The 16,009-nt window shown below is 63.3% G+C and overlaps 1 protein-coding gene across 7 annotated transcripts in view; it reads right to left on the reverse strand.

Annotated features, from left to right (window-relative positions):
- Positions 1-1,115: 1,115 nt before the first annotated feature.
- HSPG2 (heparan sulfate proteoglycan 2) overlaps positions 1,116-16,009 on the reverse strand; it is a 196,508-nt gene continuing 181,614 nt past the window's right edge. For 4 of the 7 annotated variants that reach the window (XM_078849390.1, XM_078849389.1, XM_078849392.1 and 1 more), the window contains 17 exons: positions 15,709-15,853; positions 15,335-15,434; positions 14,975-15,084; positions 14,623-14,731; positions 12,796-12,894; positions 12,461-12,682; positions 11,537-11,781; positions 8,862-9,033; positions 8,399-8,521; positions 7,670-7,726; positions 7,235-7,310; positions 6,763-6,841; positions 5,203-5,583; positions 4,953-5,023; positions 4,193-4,276; positions 3,774-3,877; positions 1,116-3,096 (listed from right to left, as the gene is read on the reverse strand). In XM_078849390.1, the coding sequence (XP_078705516.1) occupies positions 2,924-3,096; positions 3,774-3,877; positions 4,193-4,276; positions 4,953-5,023; positions 5,203-5,583; positions 6,763-6,841; positions 7,235-7,310; positions 7,670-7,726; positions 8,399-8,521; positions 8,862-9,033; positions 11,537-11,781; positions 12,461-12,682; positions 12,796-12,894; positions 14,623-14,731; positions 14,975-15,084; positions 15,335-15,434; positions 15,709-15,853 (2,350 nt within the window). In that variant the 3' untranslated portion in view covers positions 1,116-2,923. The remainder of the gene's footprint in view (positions 3,097-3,773; positions 3,878-4,192; positions 4,277-4,952; positions 5,024-5,202; positions 5,584-6,762; positions 6,842-7,234; positions 7,311-7,669; positions 7,727-8,398; positions 8,522-8,861; positions 9,034-11,536; positions 11,782-12,460; positions 12,683-12,795; positions 12,895-14,622; positions 14,732-14,974; positions 15,085-15,334; positions 15,435-15,708; positions 15,854-16,009) is intronic. The other 3 variants (XM_078849394.1, XM_078849393.1, XM_078849391.1) reach the window with 2 other exon arrangements.

Consider the following 16,009-nt stretch of genomic DNA (forward strand, 5'->3'; position numbering starts at 1 on the left):
CCCAGAAGCTGCCCCAGTGAGCGCTGCGGGTGGTGGAAGGAGCGACGGAGTCACTGGCCTGGGTGGGGCTTGGCCCCCGGCCTCTGAGCACGGCGCGGCTGGGGGCAGGCCGCGTGCCCCCCAGATCGGCCTGTGAGTGTTGTTGTGAAGCCTGCCGCACCAAACGCACTGTCCCACCCTGTGGGGTGCAGCTGGCGGAGGATGTGAGCCCAGCGCTAATAAAACAAGCCCACCCTTTGCTTGGGAGCTGTGTGCGCCCAGCCCTGAGCTGGCCCTGCAGGCGGGGAGGGCTGGGCGGCATCACTAGGACGGCCCGTGTTGCTGGGGTCATGCTATTGCAAGAGCTTTGGGGGTGACCAGGCCTGGCCATTTCCTGGGGTGCTGCACCCACCTTGTCACAACCAGGCGCTTTGGGGCACCTTGTTTTCCAGGTGCCCGGTCTGTGCTGGGGGCCAGATTTGGCAGCAGCTCCAAGCCTGCGAACTCCTCTGCAGCCCCAGGAGCTGCCGGCATTCGGCCCCACTGGAAACCAGGCCCAGGAGAGCCGACACCAATGGCCACTGCTGCCCCCTGCATGACCCGGCTGAGGCTGGGAAGCCAGGCACCGGGCTGGTTCAGCACGGCTTATTTAGGAACAGTGACCAACCCCCATCTTCTGCTAAAGGGGCCCTGGGGCTTTCCCCCAGCTCCTGCACAAACAGCACCGGCTCCATCCGGCTGCAGCTGGGCTCCCCAAAGGAGGCTCTGGGACGGGGGCAAGCAGGGCTGGCAGGTCCAGCAGGGGCCAGGGCCCTAGCCCAAACACCCCAAGGGAAACGCTGCTCCCCAGCCAGTGGAAGAGGAGCGTGGCCTTCGCCTGGCTCCCATCACACTCCCCCATGAAGCCCCACCAGGTGCTGGCTCGGCTTAATGGGCCCATAGGACTGGTGGGGCCCTGCCAGACTCTGCATCCAGCCCCCTGCCTGCCCCCTCACTGGCAGCTGTTTGGTGACTCGTTAACAAAGAGGGACCCATGGGACAACTGCTAACACCCCCTGTATTGAGTCCTGGCCCGGCTGGCAGGCGCCCGAAGCAGACACACGGGGCGAGGTGCAGCTCACCCTCCGACAGACAGCTCAGGCGTTACTTGTCGTTTAATAAGAATCCAGTGAAACAGCACGAGCCGGACGTGGTCTGGGGTTGGGTGCGTTAGGACGCCATCTGAATGGCAGGAACACAAGCAGCCCGGCTCCCTGCCGGTCTCTGGGGTGGCAGCCGCCCCGGAGAGAAGGGCAACGCAGGGCAGTGGCAGCGGGACCTGTGCCGTGTGCTGGCACCTTGCTCCAGGGCGGGACGTCACTCAAGGCAGAGAGGTGACATTGGCTGGGCTCTGTTAGAACCGGTGCCCTTGGAGCTCCCGGTTCTGCTCAGGGAGCTGGTGGTGGGCTGGGGCAAAGGGCTGTTTGCAGTGGGCTGATCTGCCCAGCCTGCCGCTGCCTAGGCCGAGTTGTCTCTGTCCCACTATGTGGTGCTGGGCAAGCTCCAGCCAGTGCAGTCGGGGGCGCGATTTGCAGGGCTCGGCGCTGGGTGAGTGCTCAGTTCTGGACCTGGCAGAGCCGGCAAGAGCAGTGAGCGAAGATTGTCCTGTGAGCAGACGGCTCCAGAGCAGGGAACGCCCCCTGCCAGGCACGGCAGGGCAGGGAATGGGTGGGCAGCTTTCAAGGGTCTGCCCAATGGTTGTTGGGTGAATAGGGGCAGCCCAGACCCCAGAGGGTCCTGCTGCTAGTAAGGCACTTGCGTCTGTCCGCCCGTCTGACTGGGGAGGAATGATCTTTGGGGGGGGTCCCAATCCAGCCCTGAGGGCTGGTCTGCGTTGCTGCCCATAGGGACACGTAACAGCCTCTGCTCCTGGGATGCTCCTGCTGCCACCACTGGTCTCTCTGTGGGGCCCTGGAGTGAGCCATGGGGCTGCCGTCATGCCTGGGCCCCCAGCTGTGCATGCGGGATGCTGGCCAGGGTACCCTGCAGCATGAGCTGTTGTCGCTCCCGGGGCCTGCCCCTCCAGGAGCCTGCCCCTGCCCTCCTGCTCTGCGGGCATGACCCTCCGGGTGAGGGTCTAGGGAGACAGCTCAGCTAGTGGCTTGGGGCAGCCGTGGTGCGGGTGCTGGAGTGTGGCTGAGGCAATGGGGACGGCCAGTGTAAACAGACCAGATCCTGGTGGGAACCCCTGCCCTGGCCTGCTGGCTCCTGTAGTGCTGGCCCATGGAATGGAGGGGGTGGGGGTGACCAGGCTGGGAGCCCCCTGCCTGCCCCCTCACTGCTCCCGGAGAGAGGGGGCAGGCTCTCCTGTCGATTCCCCCCGAGCGGGGTGAGGCATGCCACCTGCAAAGTGGGCTGTGACTTCGATCCCACTCTCCTAACTCTGGAAGGATGAATGTGGATCCCATCTCTCCCCAGAGGAGAAAAGATGCCCCGTCTCCCCAGACCCCCATCCCTCAGCGGGCATGGGGCACAGCAGAGCCAGCTGGCACCCTCCGTCCCGCCCAGCTCAGGGGCACATGCTCCGAGTGCTGAAGCTGGAAGGCAGAGGGGTGGGCTCCCCATCCCGTGGGGCCCTTGCTGGGCAGGACGTGGAGGGGCTGGCGCTGGGTTGGGCTCCCGGCTGTCTATGGCCACGGGCCCATGGCGGTTGGGTCAAATCCACCGTCTCCTCAGGTGCGAAGGGTCCGCGTTCCCGTGGGGCTGGCGGGAGGCGGGGCTGCCCCCTGCTGCCACACGCCAATCACACAAACAAACCCTTCCCCCACTCGCTTGGGGTAGCAGCGAAGCTCCATTTTCCTCTGGGTTTCTTTACAAAAATGAATCATCGTAATAATAAGCAGCCGAGGTCCCCCAATCGGCCTGCGGACGGGGCCGGCGGCGGACGGGGCCGGTGGCAGCCAGCCTATGAGGGGCACTCCTGCATGTTAACTCCCGCCTCCGAGTGATGCTGCAAGTCAATGGGCTGCCGCGGCGGCTGGCCCGGCTGCTCGTGGCTCAGCACCAGGTTTTTAATGCACCCTGTGATTCCGGAGCGGAACTTGCCGGCGGTCAGGGCTCGGATGGCAGGAGCGCCTCCTGGGGGCGAGAGGAGAAACAGTCAGCTCCCAAAGACACTGCCGGGGGCAGCCCCAGGCTGTCCCGAGCGCTCCAATGGCCACAGCCGGGACTGGATCACTCCACATGGCCCACTGCTCTTCATGGCCTGTCAGAGAGCAGGCTGGACGGACTGAGTCAGACCCAGCACGGCAGCTCTTACGTCCTGTTCACATGGAGCGGTGGGGAAACCGAGGCATGGAGCGAGCTAAGGACACACACAGGGCGAGGGGCAGAGCTGGGGATGGAACCCCCTCCCCTCCCCTGCTCTAATCACTAGACCCTTCCCTCCCTTCTTGGGAGGGGGGTTTATGGGAATTCCCCAAGTGACCACGATCCTCTCAGCGCATCCCAAACCCGTGAGTGTGCAGAATCGCACCATGTGACACACCTGGGCTCCGCTGGCCCCATCCCGCCATGGGAAGTGCCCGGCCTGGCAGCCCTCTCACTCCCTCTTCTGTTCCAGAAGCGGTGGTGCTGGCTCAGACAGGGCTCCTGGGCACTAGGTCCCTGGGCAGGAGGGCCCAGCTAGCGGGCAGGGGCAGGGGAGAGCCCCAGTTCCTCCCCTCCCCCTCCCCAAGTACACCCAGGTCTCCCAAGTCCCACACAGCCCGTCTGCTCGTGCCCTGCAGGTCCCCAGGGCGCCAGCCCAGCCTCACCTATGTACACACTGCCTTGGGTGTTCACCATGACGTTGCTGCCTGGTGACTCCCCGCTCACCAGCTCCTCGCCATCCACCTGAATGGAGCCCCGCCTGCCTTCCCTGCAGGACACAGAGACAGCTGTGAGCCAGGCTCGTCCAGGGCCAGCCCCCATCCCAGCCGGGAGTGAGGGGGCAGGATGATCGACCATGGGGGAGCTGCGCCCACTGACACCAGTGACTCCCCTGCCACCCCACTGGGCTCCCCGGCTCCAGGCTGCAGCCTGGCTCAGCCCCTCTGCAGGGGGAGCCCGGGACTAAGGACCCTTTCAGAATAGCTAGAGGGCTGCCTTGCAGTGGGATGGCTCCCTCCCCTTCCCTTCCCAGGGGGATGTCTGGCTGTAGGACGGTGCTGAGCGAAGCCCTGGGGCCCCTCACCGAACGGCCGTCACTCTGTGCCACTCTCCATCATTGACTGGGTCCTCAGAGACGATGTTGGCTTCGCCGCTGCCCAGCTGGTAACTGCAGGGAGAACAGCTGGTATTAGCACCCACTGCCAGGGGGCAGCGTCCGCATAAACCAGTGCTCGGGGGGACGAGGGGGGGGAGGCGGGGAAACAACAGCATCCACCCATTACCCAGCACTAGCCGGGGGGGGGGCAAGCAGTGTCTGCATCGCCCAGTGCTCTGGGGCAGTGGGGTCTGGGGGAGACCGGGGAAGGGTGGTTCTGGGACCCTGGGGGTGAGGCTCGGGAGGGGGGGTCTAGGGTCTCAGAGACGGGAGAGTGGATCTGACATGAAAGAAGTGGGGAGAGAAGGTGGGTCTGGGATCCTGGGCAGGGGGAATGTGGATCCAGGCTGCAGGTAGGTCCAGGGTCCCAGGTGTAGGGGGAAGGTGGGTCTGGGGTTCCAGGGAGAGGTGGATCTGGGGTCCTGGGTCAGGGGGAAGGTGGGTCGGGGTCCTGGGGGCAGGTGGGTCCGGGGTCCTAGGAACAGTGGGAAGGTGGATCTGGGATGCCGGGGGGAGGTGGACCTGGGGGCAGGGAGAAGGTGGGCCCAGGGCAGGTGGATCTGGGGTCCCAAGGCAGGAGCTCTGGGGTTTCTAGCTTGTGCTCTGGACATGCTCCCTGGCTGGCAGAAGGGGTGCGTCAAGGGACACATGGCCATTTGCTCCTCGGCTGGCACCAGGCCATGCTCACCTGAACACCAGGTGTCCATCTCTCAGGCCGAGGCTGATGAAGTCTTTGGCTTTGCCGTTCTGCCCTTGTTCCTGCCAGAGAGAGGCATTATGAGACTGCTGTCTCCTGTCTGACTGGGACCCTGCTCAGGAGCCAGCCCGGGAGCCATGGGCCCTGCCTGCCATCCAGGAACGGGTCCGGCTGGGCCCAGGGCATGAGCCAGCCAGCGCTGTGGGGCCCATGAAGCAGGCAACAAGCAGCGCACGCTCACCTGCAGAGCTTCTTGGCAACACTGGGCTGGATGCTCCGACTGACCCCGTATAATGGGGAACGCCTGCATGGGCAGCCAGCTGCACTGCCCGCGGGGCGTGGGAAATCCCACCCCTGCGCGGCTGCGGACAAGTGGGGGACATGGCTGTCGGGGGCCGAGTTGCAGGGAGTGATAGCTAATCGGGGCTCCCCGGGTGTCCCTGGCCGGGGTGCATGCTGGTGCTCGTGCAAACTTGCGCCCCTGCAGCAAGCACAGCCTGGTGATCCCGGAGGCCGTAAGCCACACTGCTGCTCCCCATCTGGTGTCAGGCCCAGCGCCTGAGGGCACTGCAGTAAATACCTCGTTAGTAGCATGTGGCTTGAGGGCAGGCTGCCCCGTCACCTGGAGGAGAAACGTGCCACAGGGCAGTGAAATGTCCATTGCCAGCAAAGCAGCATGCACCAGGGAGGTGATGGGGAGCCTGGCAGCCATGGCATGGCTCAGGGAGTAGTACCCTTGGGCGACGCCAGCCCGGCGTGGCATGGAATGAGCAGTTGAGCATGGCAGATTAGTACGGGCCTGGCTCTCTGGCCTGAGACAGGAGGCACAGGCCGGCTTCATGCATGTGCAGGCAGATCAGACAGTGTGGGTGGATAGGATGTGAGTCCAGAGTGGAGCCGGGTTCCAGCCCATGCCATAGCTGGGGAGGGAGCAGCCCAGCATGCTGGCTGGCGCACTATGCCCACGTCCTGATCACACTCAGCAGCCAATCCCCCAACTGACAGCAGGGGGCACTGCTGGTCAGACCCGCCTGGCACCCAACAGATTCCCTGTGCCCTGCTCCTCCTCTGCCCCAGGCCGAGCTGCGGAAACAAGGCCCCTCTCCCTCCTCTCCAGAGGGCAGCCAGGAAGCTGGCTACTCTGCATACTCTGCCCTTCCTGAGGGCCCATGCACCTGGCCCTGCCCTTCATCCTGGCTCCCCACAGCCCATAAGCCCCTGAGGGGCTCACTGTGCTCCCAAGTGCTGAGGGAGAAGCTGGTACCCTCCAGTGCCCTCTCAGCCATCTGGGATGCCCTGGCCCTCTCCCCAGTGGGGTGTGCCCAGCTCCGTCCTGCCTCACGCACTGGCCCCTCTTCCCCCCTTGCTGGCTGCTCTCAACCCACCGCTGCAGAACTCCAGGCCGGCAAGTGCTGTAGATGGAGTCGCCCCGGCCGGGGACATGGCTGCAGCCCGTCCCTGGTGCCGCCCTCAGCCCTGGAACCCAGTCCCGCAAGGCATGCTGGAACCATGCTCACCCCTGGGCTTTCATTGCCCGGGCTGCCCTTGTCTCCGACCTGCCCCTCCCACCTCTCCCTCTGGATCTGGCCTGTGTCACCCTCACCTGGCCCAGCCTCCGTTCCGGAGTGCCAGGGAGCCCAGACAGCCCTTCTCCGTCACCCACCCATCTCCTACCTGCCCCAGCCACCCATGCTGGCCTGGTTCCCACCTGCCCCAGCCCAGCTCCTCTCCGCCTTGTGCTCACTCCGAGCATCCCCCCACATAGCAAGGGCCGTGGAGCCCAGCCCCCAGCGCGACTCACCACACCCTGCCAAAGGAGGAGGCCGTTCGGGGAGCGGGTGCGCACTTCCAGCTCAATGGTCTCTGGAGACTTGGGGTGACTGCAAGGAGAAGGCAGCAGCTGTCAGCCCTGGGCCCCAGGGTATACGGGCAGGGAGCAGAGACCAGATCATGGCATGCCCCGGGAGCCCTGCCCCCCCAGCCTCCAGTCCCCCGACCAGGGCCCAGCTCTGTCATTCCTCTGCCCCCAGAGCCAGGCCACATGGCCTCTGGTGGGGCTTGGTGAGATGGCTGCTCCCGGATCAGCCTGCCCAGCTCACGCTCCAGGCTCCCTCCCCGGCTACGCGGAACACCGTGTGGCTGGCACTGGGAGCTGGAGCCAGTGCTTGCCCCAATGGCACATGCTGGGAGCTCCGGGCCTTCCTGAACACAGACGGCACGTGGGCAATGGGGCCATGCCCCTCCTCCCCCGCCCAGCATAGGGGCCCACTCACCTGTGGGGCAGCACGTGCCGGGGGAGCGCGAGGTAGCCACTGTCCTGGAAGTAGGCTCCGTACTGGCCTGGGGCATCTGCAGGGCAAAAGCTGGGATCAGACAGCAGCGGGCGCTGGGAGCCGCCCCGTCCCACACCTGGGCTTACCATTAACCCAGCTGCGCCCAGAACCCTCTGTAAGGAGCTGGACCTGCCCCTGCCGCAGATGCCCTGGGGCGAGGGGGTGAGCACAGGTCAGCCAGCGCTGCTTCCTGACGCTTCCCCCCCTGCAGCTCATTGAAGCCCACCACCTGGGGTGAGCTGCCCTCCCGCCCTTGGCCACCCCCCACAAGGAACCTGGGAGCCGCTGGGCCAGGATGCCCATGGGTGTTGCTAGTACAACGAGGGGGAAGGAGAGAGGCGGTGGGGGAGATGCCAAGTAAAGTAGGTACCGTACCGTTTCCCCCGCTGCCCTCCAGGGCCCACTCACGGTCCAGCGCCGCCAGGGCCAGGCCTGCATGCAGCAGAGACAGGCGTGGGTTACAGGGAACACAGCGCAGCGGAGCAGCCCAGGGCACGAGCGCTGCGCCATGCCAGGGAGCGGGCAGAGGGCTTGGCCCAGCCAGGGAGCCCCCGCAGCCCTGCCAGCTTGGGCCCTGGAGCTGGCTCCCCACTGGTCCCTTCACTGCACAGGGCTGGGGGTACCAAGTGCCACGCTCCAAACCAGACCAGCTGCCCCCAGCCCCAGTCCCGAGCACACGCTGCCCCCAGCCTCAGCCCCGAGCACACGCTGCCCCCAGCCCCAGCCCTGAGCACACGCTGCCCCCCAGATTCCCAAGCCATGGCACACTGCTTCCTTCAAGACCCCGAGGCCCCGATGTGCTGCCACCTGACCCCCCCAGCTCCAGATATGCTGATTCACCATCCTCCCAGCCCCGGCCATGCTGCTGCCCACCCCTGTCCCCTGTACACTCAGCTTTGGTTCCCTCCCTTGGTCTCTACAGGCCCCCGAGCCCCCCACTGACTCCTCCCCTCCCCCTGCACCCACGGCGCCCAGAGGCCTTCTGCTGCCCTGCTGTGGCACCTGCCTCTCTCTAAGGGCCTGGCTAGATCCCTGGCAGGCCCCCATGGGCTGTGCGGGGGGCAGGAGAGGCAGCCCCCTGCCCGCCAGCCCCAGTCTGCGTACCCTGCTCACAGTAGGTCCCCGAGAAGCCGGCCGGGCATAGGCACTGATCTGCCTTGCACATCCCGCCGTTCAGGCAGGGGTTCCTGACCAGGCACTGATCCTCGGAGAACTCGCAGCGATTGCCTGTGGGGAGACAGCCGGGGGGTTGTGGGCAGCCACAAGGGGGCACGCACACACGTGTGAGCACACACGCACGCACACACGCACATGCACTCCGGCCCCATGTCACGGATCCCCAGGGAGAGGGGACCCCAGCTGTGGGGGACCCGCCCTGGGCACATCCCCGAGCCGCATGCTATGAGTGGGGATGCCCAGTTCAGGGCCCCTCCTCACTCCGGTGGAGGGGCTGCAATCTGCTGCCAGCCGTCCCTGGGCCCTTGGCAGGGCAGGTGGCAGTGCCCCGGTGCGCAGAGGTGTTCCCAGCCCTGCCCATGCTGCGACTGCGGGGACAAGGCGTGCCCACCTCGGAAGCCATCTTGGCACAGGCAGTGGAACTCATACTCGCCGGTGGGCATGCAGGCGGCACCGTGCAGGCAGGGCCTGCGGTCGCAGGGCGAGCTGTCATAGCACTGGGTGATGCCCCGGCTCTGCAGGAAGCTGTAGGAGATGTCCACCTTCTTCCCATTGATCGACACCTGGGGGAAGGGAAAGGAGACGCCATGTCACCGGCACACAGGCTCCCTCAGACTCAGTGCCCGGGGCCTCTCTGGGTTTAGCCAGATGTGTAGAAGAATAGTAACTATGGCAGGCGACCAGCTTGGCTTCACAGTGAAATCCTTGCTGATCTTAAACACAAAAAAGAAGCTTTCAAGAAGTGGAATACTGGACAAATGACCAGGGAGGAGTATAACAATACTGCTCAGGCATGCAGCAGTGAAATCAGGAGGGCCAAATCGCACCTGGAGTTGCAGCGAGCAAGAGATGTTAAGAGTAACAAGAAGGGTTTCTTCAGGTATGTTAGCAACAAGAAGAAAGTCAAGGAAAGTGTGGACCCCTTACTGAATGAGGGAGGCAACCTAGTGACAGAGGATGTGGAAAAAGCTAATGTACTCAATGCTTTTTTTGCCTCTGTCTTCACGAACAAGGTCTGCTCCCAGACTACTGCACTGGGCAGCACAGCATGGGGAGGAGGTGACTAGCCCTCTGTGGAGAAAGAAGTGGTTCAGGACTATTTAGAAAAGCTGGATCTGAGAGTGCTAAAGGAGTTGGCGGATGTGATTGCAGAGTCATTGGCCATTATCTTTGAAAACTCCTGGCGATCGGGGGAGGTCCCAGACGACCGGAAAAAGACTAATGTAGTGCCCATCTTTAAAAAAGGGAAGAAGGAGGATCCTGGGAACTACAGGCCAGTCAGCCTCACCTCAGTCCCTGGAAAAATCATGGAGCAGGTCCTCAAGGAATCACTTCTGAAGCACTCAGAGGAGAGGAAAGTGATCAGGAATAGTCAGCATGGATTCACCAAGGGAAAGTCCTGCCTGACTAATCTAATTGCCTTCTGTGACGAGATAACTGGCTCTGTGGATGCGGGGAAAGCAGTGGACGTGTTTTTCCTTGACTTTAGCAAAACTTTTGACACGGTCTCCCACAGTATTCTTGCCAGCAAGTGAAAGAAGTATGGCTGGATGAATGAACTATAAGGTGGATAGAAAGTTGGCTAGATTATCGGACTCAACGGGTAGTGATCAATGGCTCCATGTCTAGTTGGCAGGCGGTATCAAGTGGAGTGCCCCAAGGGTCTGTCCTGGGGCCGGTTTTGTTCAATATCTTCCTAAATGATCTGGAGGATGGTGTGGATTGCACCCTCAGCAAGTTTGCAGATGACCCTAAACTGGGAGGAGAGGTAGATACGCTGGAGGGTAGGGATAGGATACAGAGGGACCTAGACAAATTGGAGGATTGGGCCAAAAGAAATCTGATGAGGTTCAACAAGGACAAGTGCAGAGTTCTGCACTTAGGATGGAAGAATCTCATGCACCGCTACAGACTAAGGACTGAATGGCTCGGCAGCAGTTCTGCAGAAAAGGACCTAGGGGTGACAGTGGACGAGAGGCTGGATATGAGTCAACAGTGTGCCCTTGTTGCCAAGAAGGCCAATGGCATTTTGGGCTGTATAAGTAGGAGCATTGCCAGCAGATCGAGGGACATGATCGTTCCCCTCTATTCGACATTGGTGAGGCCTCATCTGGAGTCCTGTGTCCAGTTTTGGGCCCCACATTACAAGAAGGATGTGGAAAAATTGGAAAGCGTCCAGCGGAGGGCAACAAAAATGATTAGGGGACTAGAACACATGACTTATGAGGAGAGGCTGAGGGAACTGGGATTGTTTAGTCTGTGGAAGAGAAGAATGAGGGGGGATTTGATAGCTGCTTTCAACTACCTGAGGGGGGTTCCAAAGAGGATGGAGCTCGGCTGTTCTCAGTGGTAGCAGATGACAGAACGAGGAGTAATGGTCTCAAGTTGCAGTGGGGGAGGTTTAGGTTGGATATTAGGAAAAACTTTTTCACTAGGAGGGTGGTGAAGCACTGGAATGCGTTACCTAGGGAGGTGGTGGAATCTCCTTCCTTTGAGGTTTTTAAGGTCAGGCTTGACAAAGCCCTGGCTGGGATGATTTAGTCGGGGATTGGTCCTGCTCTGGGCAGGGGGTGGGACTAGACGACCTCCCGAGGTCCCTTCCAGTCCTGATGTTCTACGGTTCTAGGGGCTCTGGGGCCTACACTGAGGAGTTTGGCATTGCCCCAAACTGGGCAGTCTGCACTGGCACAGAAGGGCCCTTTCAGAGCTGGGTAGAGAACACAGTATATGTGATCCAGGCTGCCCGGGAGCCACTCAGTGCGTGACCTGGTCCCAGGCTGCCCCAAGCTGAGCCGCCGGCCCCCCGCTGCTAAATAGGAAGGGGTTCACCTGCCCCCTATGGGGCGGTTGGGGTTGGTGTTTGTAAACCACTTCCAGAGTCAATGGCACCACTCGGAATAGAACCCAGGAGTCCTGACTCCCAGCCTGCCCCTGTTCACCCCACTAGGGCCCACTCCTTTTCCAGTGCCGGGGATCGAACCCAGGAGTCCTGGCTCCCAGCCCGCCACCTCCTCTGACTCCACTCCTAGTACGGCTCAGGAGTGACTCCAGAAGGGTGTGACTCACCTCCCCAATGCAGCCATGGAAGCTGGAGCTGATGCTGGCAGCTGCAGGCAGCGTGACAGATTTGTCCACCCCGCCCAGGTACATAGGCGTGCGGAGGTTGAGCCCTTGGCTCTTCCCCGGGGAGGACCTCTTCACCGGCTTGCTGCTGTCTACCTGCAGGGTGCCATCCTTGTTGATCCGTTCTGCCGAGACTTTGTGCCACTGGCCCAGGGCGAGTGGCTCTGTGCTCTGGAGCACAGCCATGCCTGCGAGAGAGAACGGTGAGACGGGCATGCCGCCTGGCGCCGAGCTCAGGGCACGCCCCGGACTCTCTCCTTCACCTGTAGTGGCAGGGTAGCTGCAATCTCCCCTGCCAGGGCATGTCAGGACCTCGCAGGATGGCGGGTGCTTTCAGAGCCCTATGCCCTGCCAAGGAGCATCACAGGGGCCAAGCACAGGAGCCAGTGACAAGGCAGATGGCTGCAAGGTCCTGGATCCCGGGCTACAAAGGTCTGTGTGCTGGGAGGGCACCGCAGAGCCCGTGTGCCCGTGACGAAAGGGAGCCAGTGCGGTGTGGGGCTTGGGGGGCTGAGGGAATTGGCCATGGCCCAAATGCAGCCCCGGGCAGCAGCAACGGACCGGCCTTCCTGGGGGTGAAATGAGCGTGGTGGGGCAGCGTCCCTTGCCCAGCAGGCACCTCCCAGAACAGCTCCCCGCGCAGCTGGCACCAGCCGCCTGCATGCAGACAGTCACAGCAGACAGGCCACAGAAACTGAACCCTCCCCGTCAAGAGCTGGCCCGGCCCCGCAGCCGGGGAGGTGGGGCGAGCGCCAGTGGGGGGGCTGAGGGACAGATGCCAACACCCAGCCCTGCTGGGGCCCCAGCAGGCATCTTCGCTTGGGGTGGGACTAGCGCCAGCCGTGCCCAAACGCCCGGCGCCCTTACCTGAGCCCAGCTCGTAGCGGAACTCCACGTGCCCGCTGGCCATGGCGAGTGACACGAAGTCCTCCACGGGGGCGCCCGATCCCCCGCTGAACAGGACGAGGCCGCTGGGGGACAGCGGCTTGAACTCCACCTCGAGGCGCAGCTCGTAGTGGATGTTGGTGAGGGGTGGGTAGGAGATGAACGAGTCGCTCCCACTGAAGGAAGGGGTGGTTGCCATGACGCCTGTGGAGTGGGGGTGTTACTGAGGACCGCCCCCGGCCCCAGCCGCCCTTTGACCCGCAGGTCCTTCCGACTGGGGCAGGACTGTCCCTGCCAGGCCCGCCCGCCCCACTCACCTTCCATGCACGTCTCCCCAGACTTGCCCAGGTGGCAGCGGCAATGGTAGCCCTGCCCGTCTGCGCGGTTAATGCAGGTGGCATCCGGTCCGCAGGCCTCTGGGGAGACGGGACAACGGGGCTCAGCGCTCGGGCAGCACAAGGCTGGGCAGGGAGGGCTGGGGCGAAAGGAGCGGGGGCATTCTGGCTGCAGCGGGGTGCCCTTGCTCCGCTCAGGGTGGGGGGCGCGGAGCAGCTCCTGCGGCGCAGTCAGGCCATGGCCAGCACCTGCTCCCAGCACGGCCCTGTGGCTCCTAGTGCAGGAACTCTGGGGAGCCCATTGGACGGGCCATGCCCTGCTCACATGGATGGGGCAGCTGGGAGGTCCTGGCAGCTGAGAGATACCTTGGCCCCTGGCAAAGCTCCTGCTGGGCCAAGGGTGGTGACAGCACCCCCCTACTGAGCTGCCGAGGGGCAGTGCTGTAACTATGGGGTGACCCCTTACTGAGCTGCCGAGGGGCAGTGCTGTAACTATGGGGTGACCCCTTACTGAGCTGCCGAGGGGCAGTGCTGTAACTATGGGGTGACCCCTTACTGAGCTGCCGTGGGGCAGTGCTGTAACTATGGGGTGACCCCCTATTGAGCTGCCGAGGGGCAGTGCTGCAACTATGGGGGGCCCCTTTGCTGAGCTGCCGTGGGGCAGTGCTGTAACTATGGGGTGACCCCCTACTGAGCTGCCGAGGGGCAGTGCTGCAACTATGGGGGGCCCCTTTGCTGAGCTGCCGAGGGGCAGTGCTGTAACTATGGGGTGACCCCCTACTGAGCTGCCGTGGGGCAGTGCTGTAACTATGGGGTGACCCCTTACTGAGCTGCCGTGGGGCAGTGCTATAGCTATGGGGGGCCCCTTTGCTGAGCTGCCGTGGGGCAGTGCTGTAACTATGGGGTGACCCCCTACTGAGCTGCCGTGGGGCAGTGCTGTAACTATGGGGTGACCCCTTACTGAGCTGCCGAGGGGCAGTGCTGTAACTATGGGGTGACCCCCTACTGAGCTGCCGAGGGGCAGTGCTGTAACTATGGGGTGACCCCTTACTGAGCTGCCGAGGGGCAGTGCTGTAACTATGGGGTGACCCCTTACTGAGCTGCCGTGGGGCAGTGCTGTAACTATGGGGTGACCCCCTATTGAGCTGCCGAGGGGCAGTGCTGCAACTATGGGGGGCCCCTTTGCTGAGCTGCCGTGGGGCAGTGCTGTAACTATGGGGTGACCCCTTACTGAGCTGCCGTGGGGCAGTGCTATAGCTATGGGGGGCCCCTTTGCTGAGCTGCCGTGGGGCAGTGCTGTAACTATGGGGTGACCCCTTACTGAGCTGCCGTGGGGCAGTGCTATAGCTATGGGGGGCCCCTTTGCTGAGCTGCCGTGGGGCAGTGCTGTAACTATGGGGTGACCCCCTACTGAGCTGCCGTGGGGCAGTGCTGTAACTATGGGGTGACCCCTTACTGAGCTGCCGAGGGGCAGTGCTGTAACTATGGGGTGACCCCCTACTGAGCTGCCGTGGGGCAGTGCTGTAACTATGGGGTGACCCCCTACTGAGCTGCCGTGGGGCAGTGCTGTAACTATGGGGTGACCCCTTACTGAGCTGCCGAGGGGCAGTGCTGTAACTATGGGGTGACCCCTTACTGAGCTGCCGTGGGGCAGTGCTGTAACTATGGGGTGACCCCTTACTGAGCTGCCGAGGGGCAGTGCTGTAACTATGGGGCAGCGGTGCCGTGGGGCAGTGCTGCAGCTATGGGGCAGTGGGGATGGGGCGGGCAGTGCTGTAGTTGTGGGGCAGCGGTGCTGGGGGGCAGTACCTGGGTGGCAATGCAGCGCCTGCGAGTGTTCACAGTTGCTCCCCGTGAATTCCTGTGGACAGTGGCACACGTAGCTGCTGCTCTCCGAGTCTCTGCAAGTGCCTCCATTCTGGGGAGGAGCAATCAGAGGGTTAGAACGGCAGAGGGGACAGAGCCCTGCCCCCAGCTGCTGCTGACATCCCACAACACAAGGAGCCCTGGGGCCAGCACATGCCATGGGGGAAAGCAGAGCCCCCTCGGGCCAAAGCCCCTCAATTACACTGGTGCAACCCCAGGGAAGGAGGGTCCCAGCATATGTCTGAACTGTGCATCAGCTCTGCCCCGAGGGGCCAGGGGTCAGGGAGCGAGTTACCTGACATGGCCGGTCCCGGCACGTGGGACAGTTTGAAACACCATGAGCTCTCAAGTCCAAATCCTTAAAGATCACCTCCTCGCCCTGGACCAGCAGTTGGCGCACACAGCCTGGGGGACAAAGGGAGCAGGGGCAGTCAGAGCACGCTGGGCAAAGGGCAACAGCAAACATCCGGCCGAGGTGGGGGTCTGGGCGGAGTGCCCGGGGAACAATGAAGGAAGGAACCCTGCTGGGCAAGGGGCTCAGAATCCCTCCATCACCATCTCACGGCGGTGTTCTCCACACACATGCAGGGCTCCCACACTGGGCGCCCCGGGGCGGGAGTCTCAGAGGGCTGCGCGAGGAGCGGGAGCCACTCACCCACAAAGCCGCTGCTGAGGCCGGATTTGGCGACGGCGGTGTAGTCGGGATAGCCGCCGAGGTACAGCTCCTCGTTCAGATCCAGCCCTTGGAATTTACCCTGGGGGGCACAGAATGATGGGCACAGCGGGTCAGGGCTATCCTTGGTGCCCTCCTCAGGTCCCAGGAGAACCCTGTGCATTGTGCAGGCACAGCCCTAGCCATCCAGCCTCCCCACGTCCTCCCCCGCTGGGCTGTCCCAGGCCTAGCGCCACTCCGGGGGGCTAGAGCCAGCAGGGCACGGCCGGGCCCACAGCCCTGCTGGCAGCATGGCCAGGCTGCAGCAGTCCAACTTGTTGGCCTCACCCCATGTGGCCCCATGAGCGTTCTCTTACCTGGGACGTGCCGTTGACAGGAGGGTGGCTGTCCAGCACCAGGGAGCCCTGGGTGAGGTTCCGGTATAACCGGACCGTGTGGAACTCCCCAAGTCGGATCGGTGCTGGGTGCCGGATCGTGGCCATGCCTGAGCCAGCGTCAAACCTGCAACATCAAGCATGTGGGAGACAGGGAAGGGAGCAGAGCCGCCTCCCCCCCGGTCCCTGGCACTTCTCAGTGCTCTGCTGCAACCTGGAGCCTGGCTTCTGCACTCAGCACCGGTTCAGGATGAGGTTGGTGTGAAGCAGCGCCTGGGCCGCC

The sequence above is a fragment of the Lepidochelys kempii genome, chromosome 18 (assembly GCF_965140285.1).
Source record: "Lepidochelys kempii isolate rLepKem1 chromosome 18, rLepKem1.hap1, whole genome shotgun sequence".
Taxonomy (NCBI): domain Eukaryota; kingdom Metazoa; phylum Chordata; order Testudines; family Cheloniidae; genus Lepidochelys; species Lepidochelys kempii.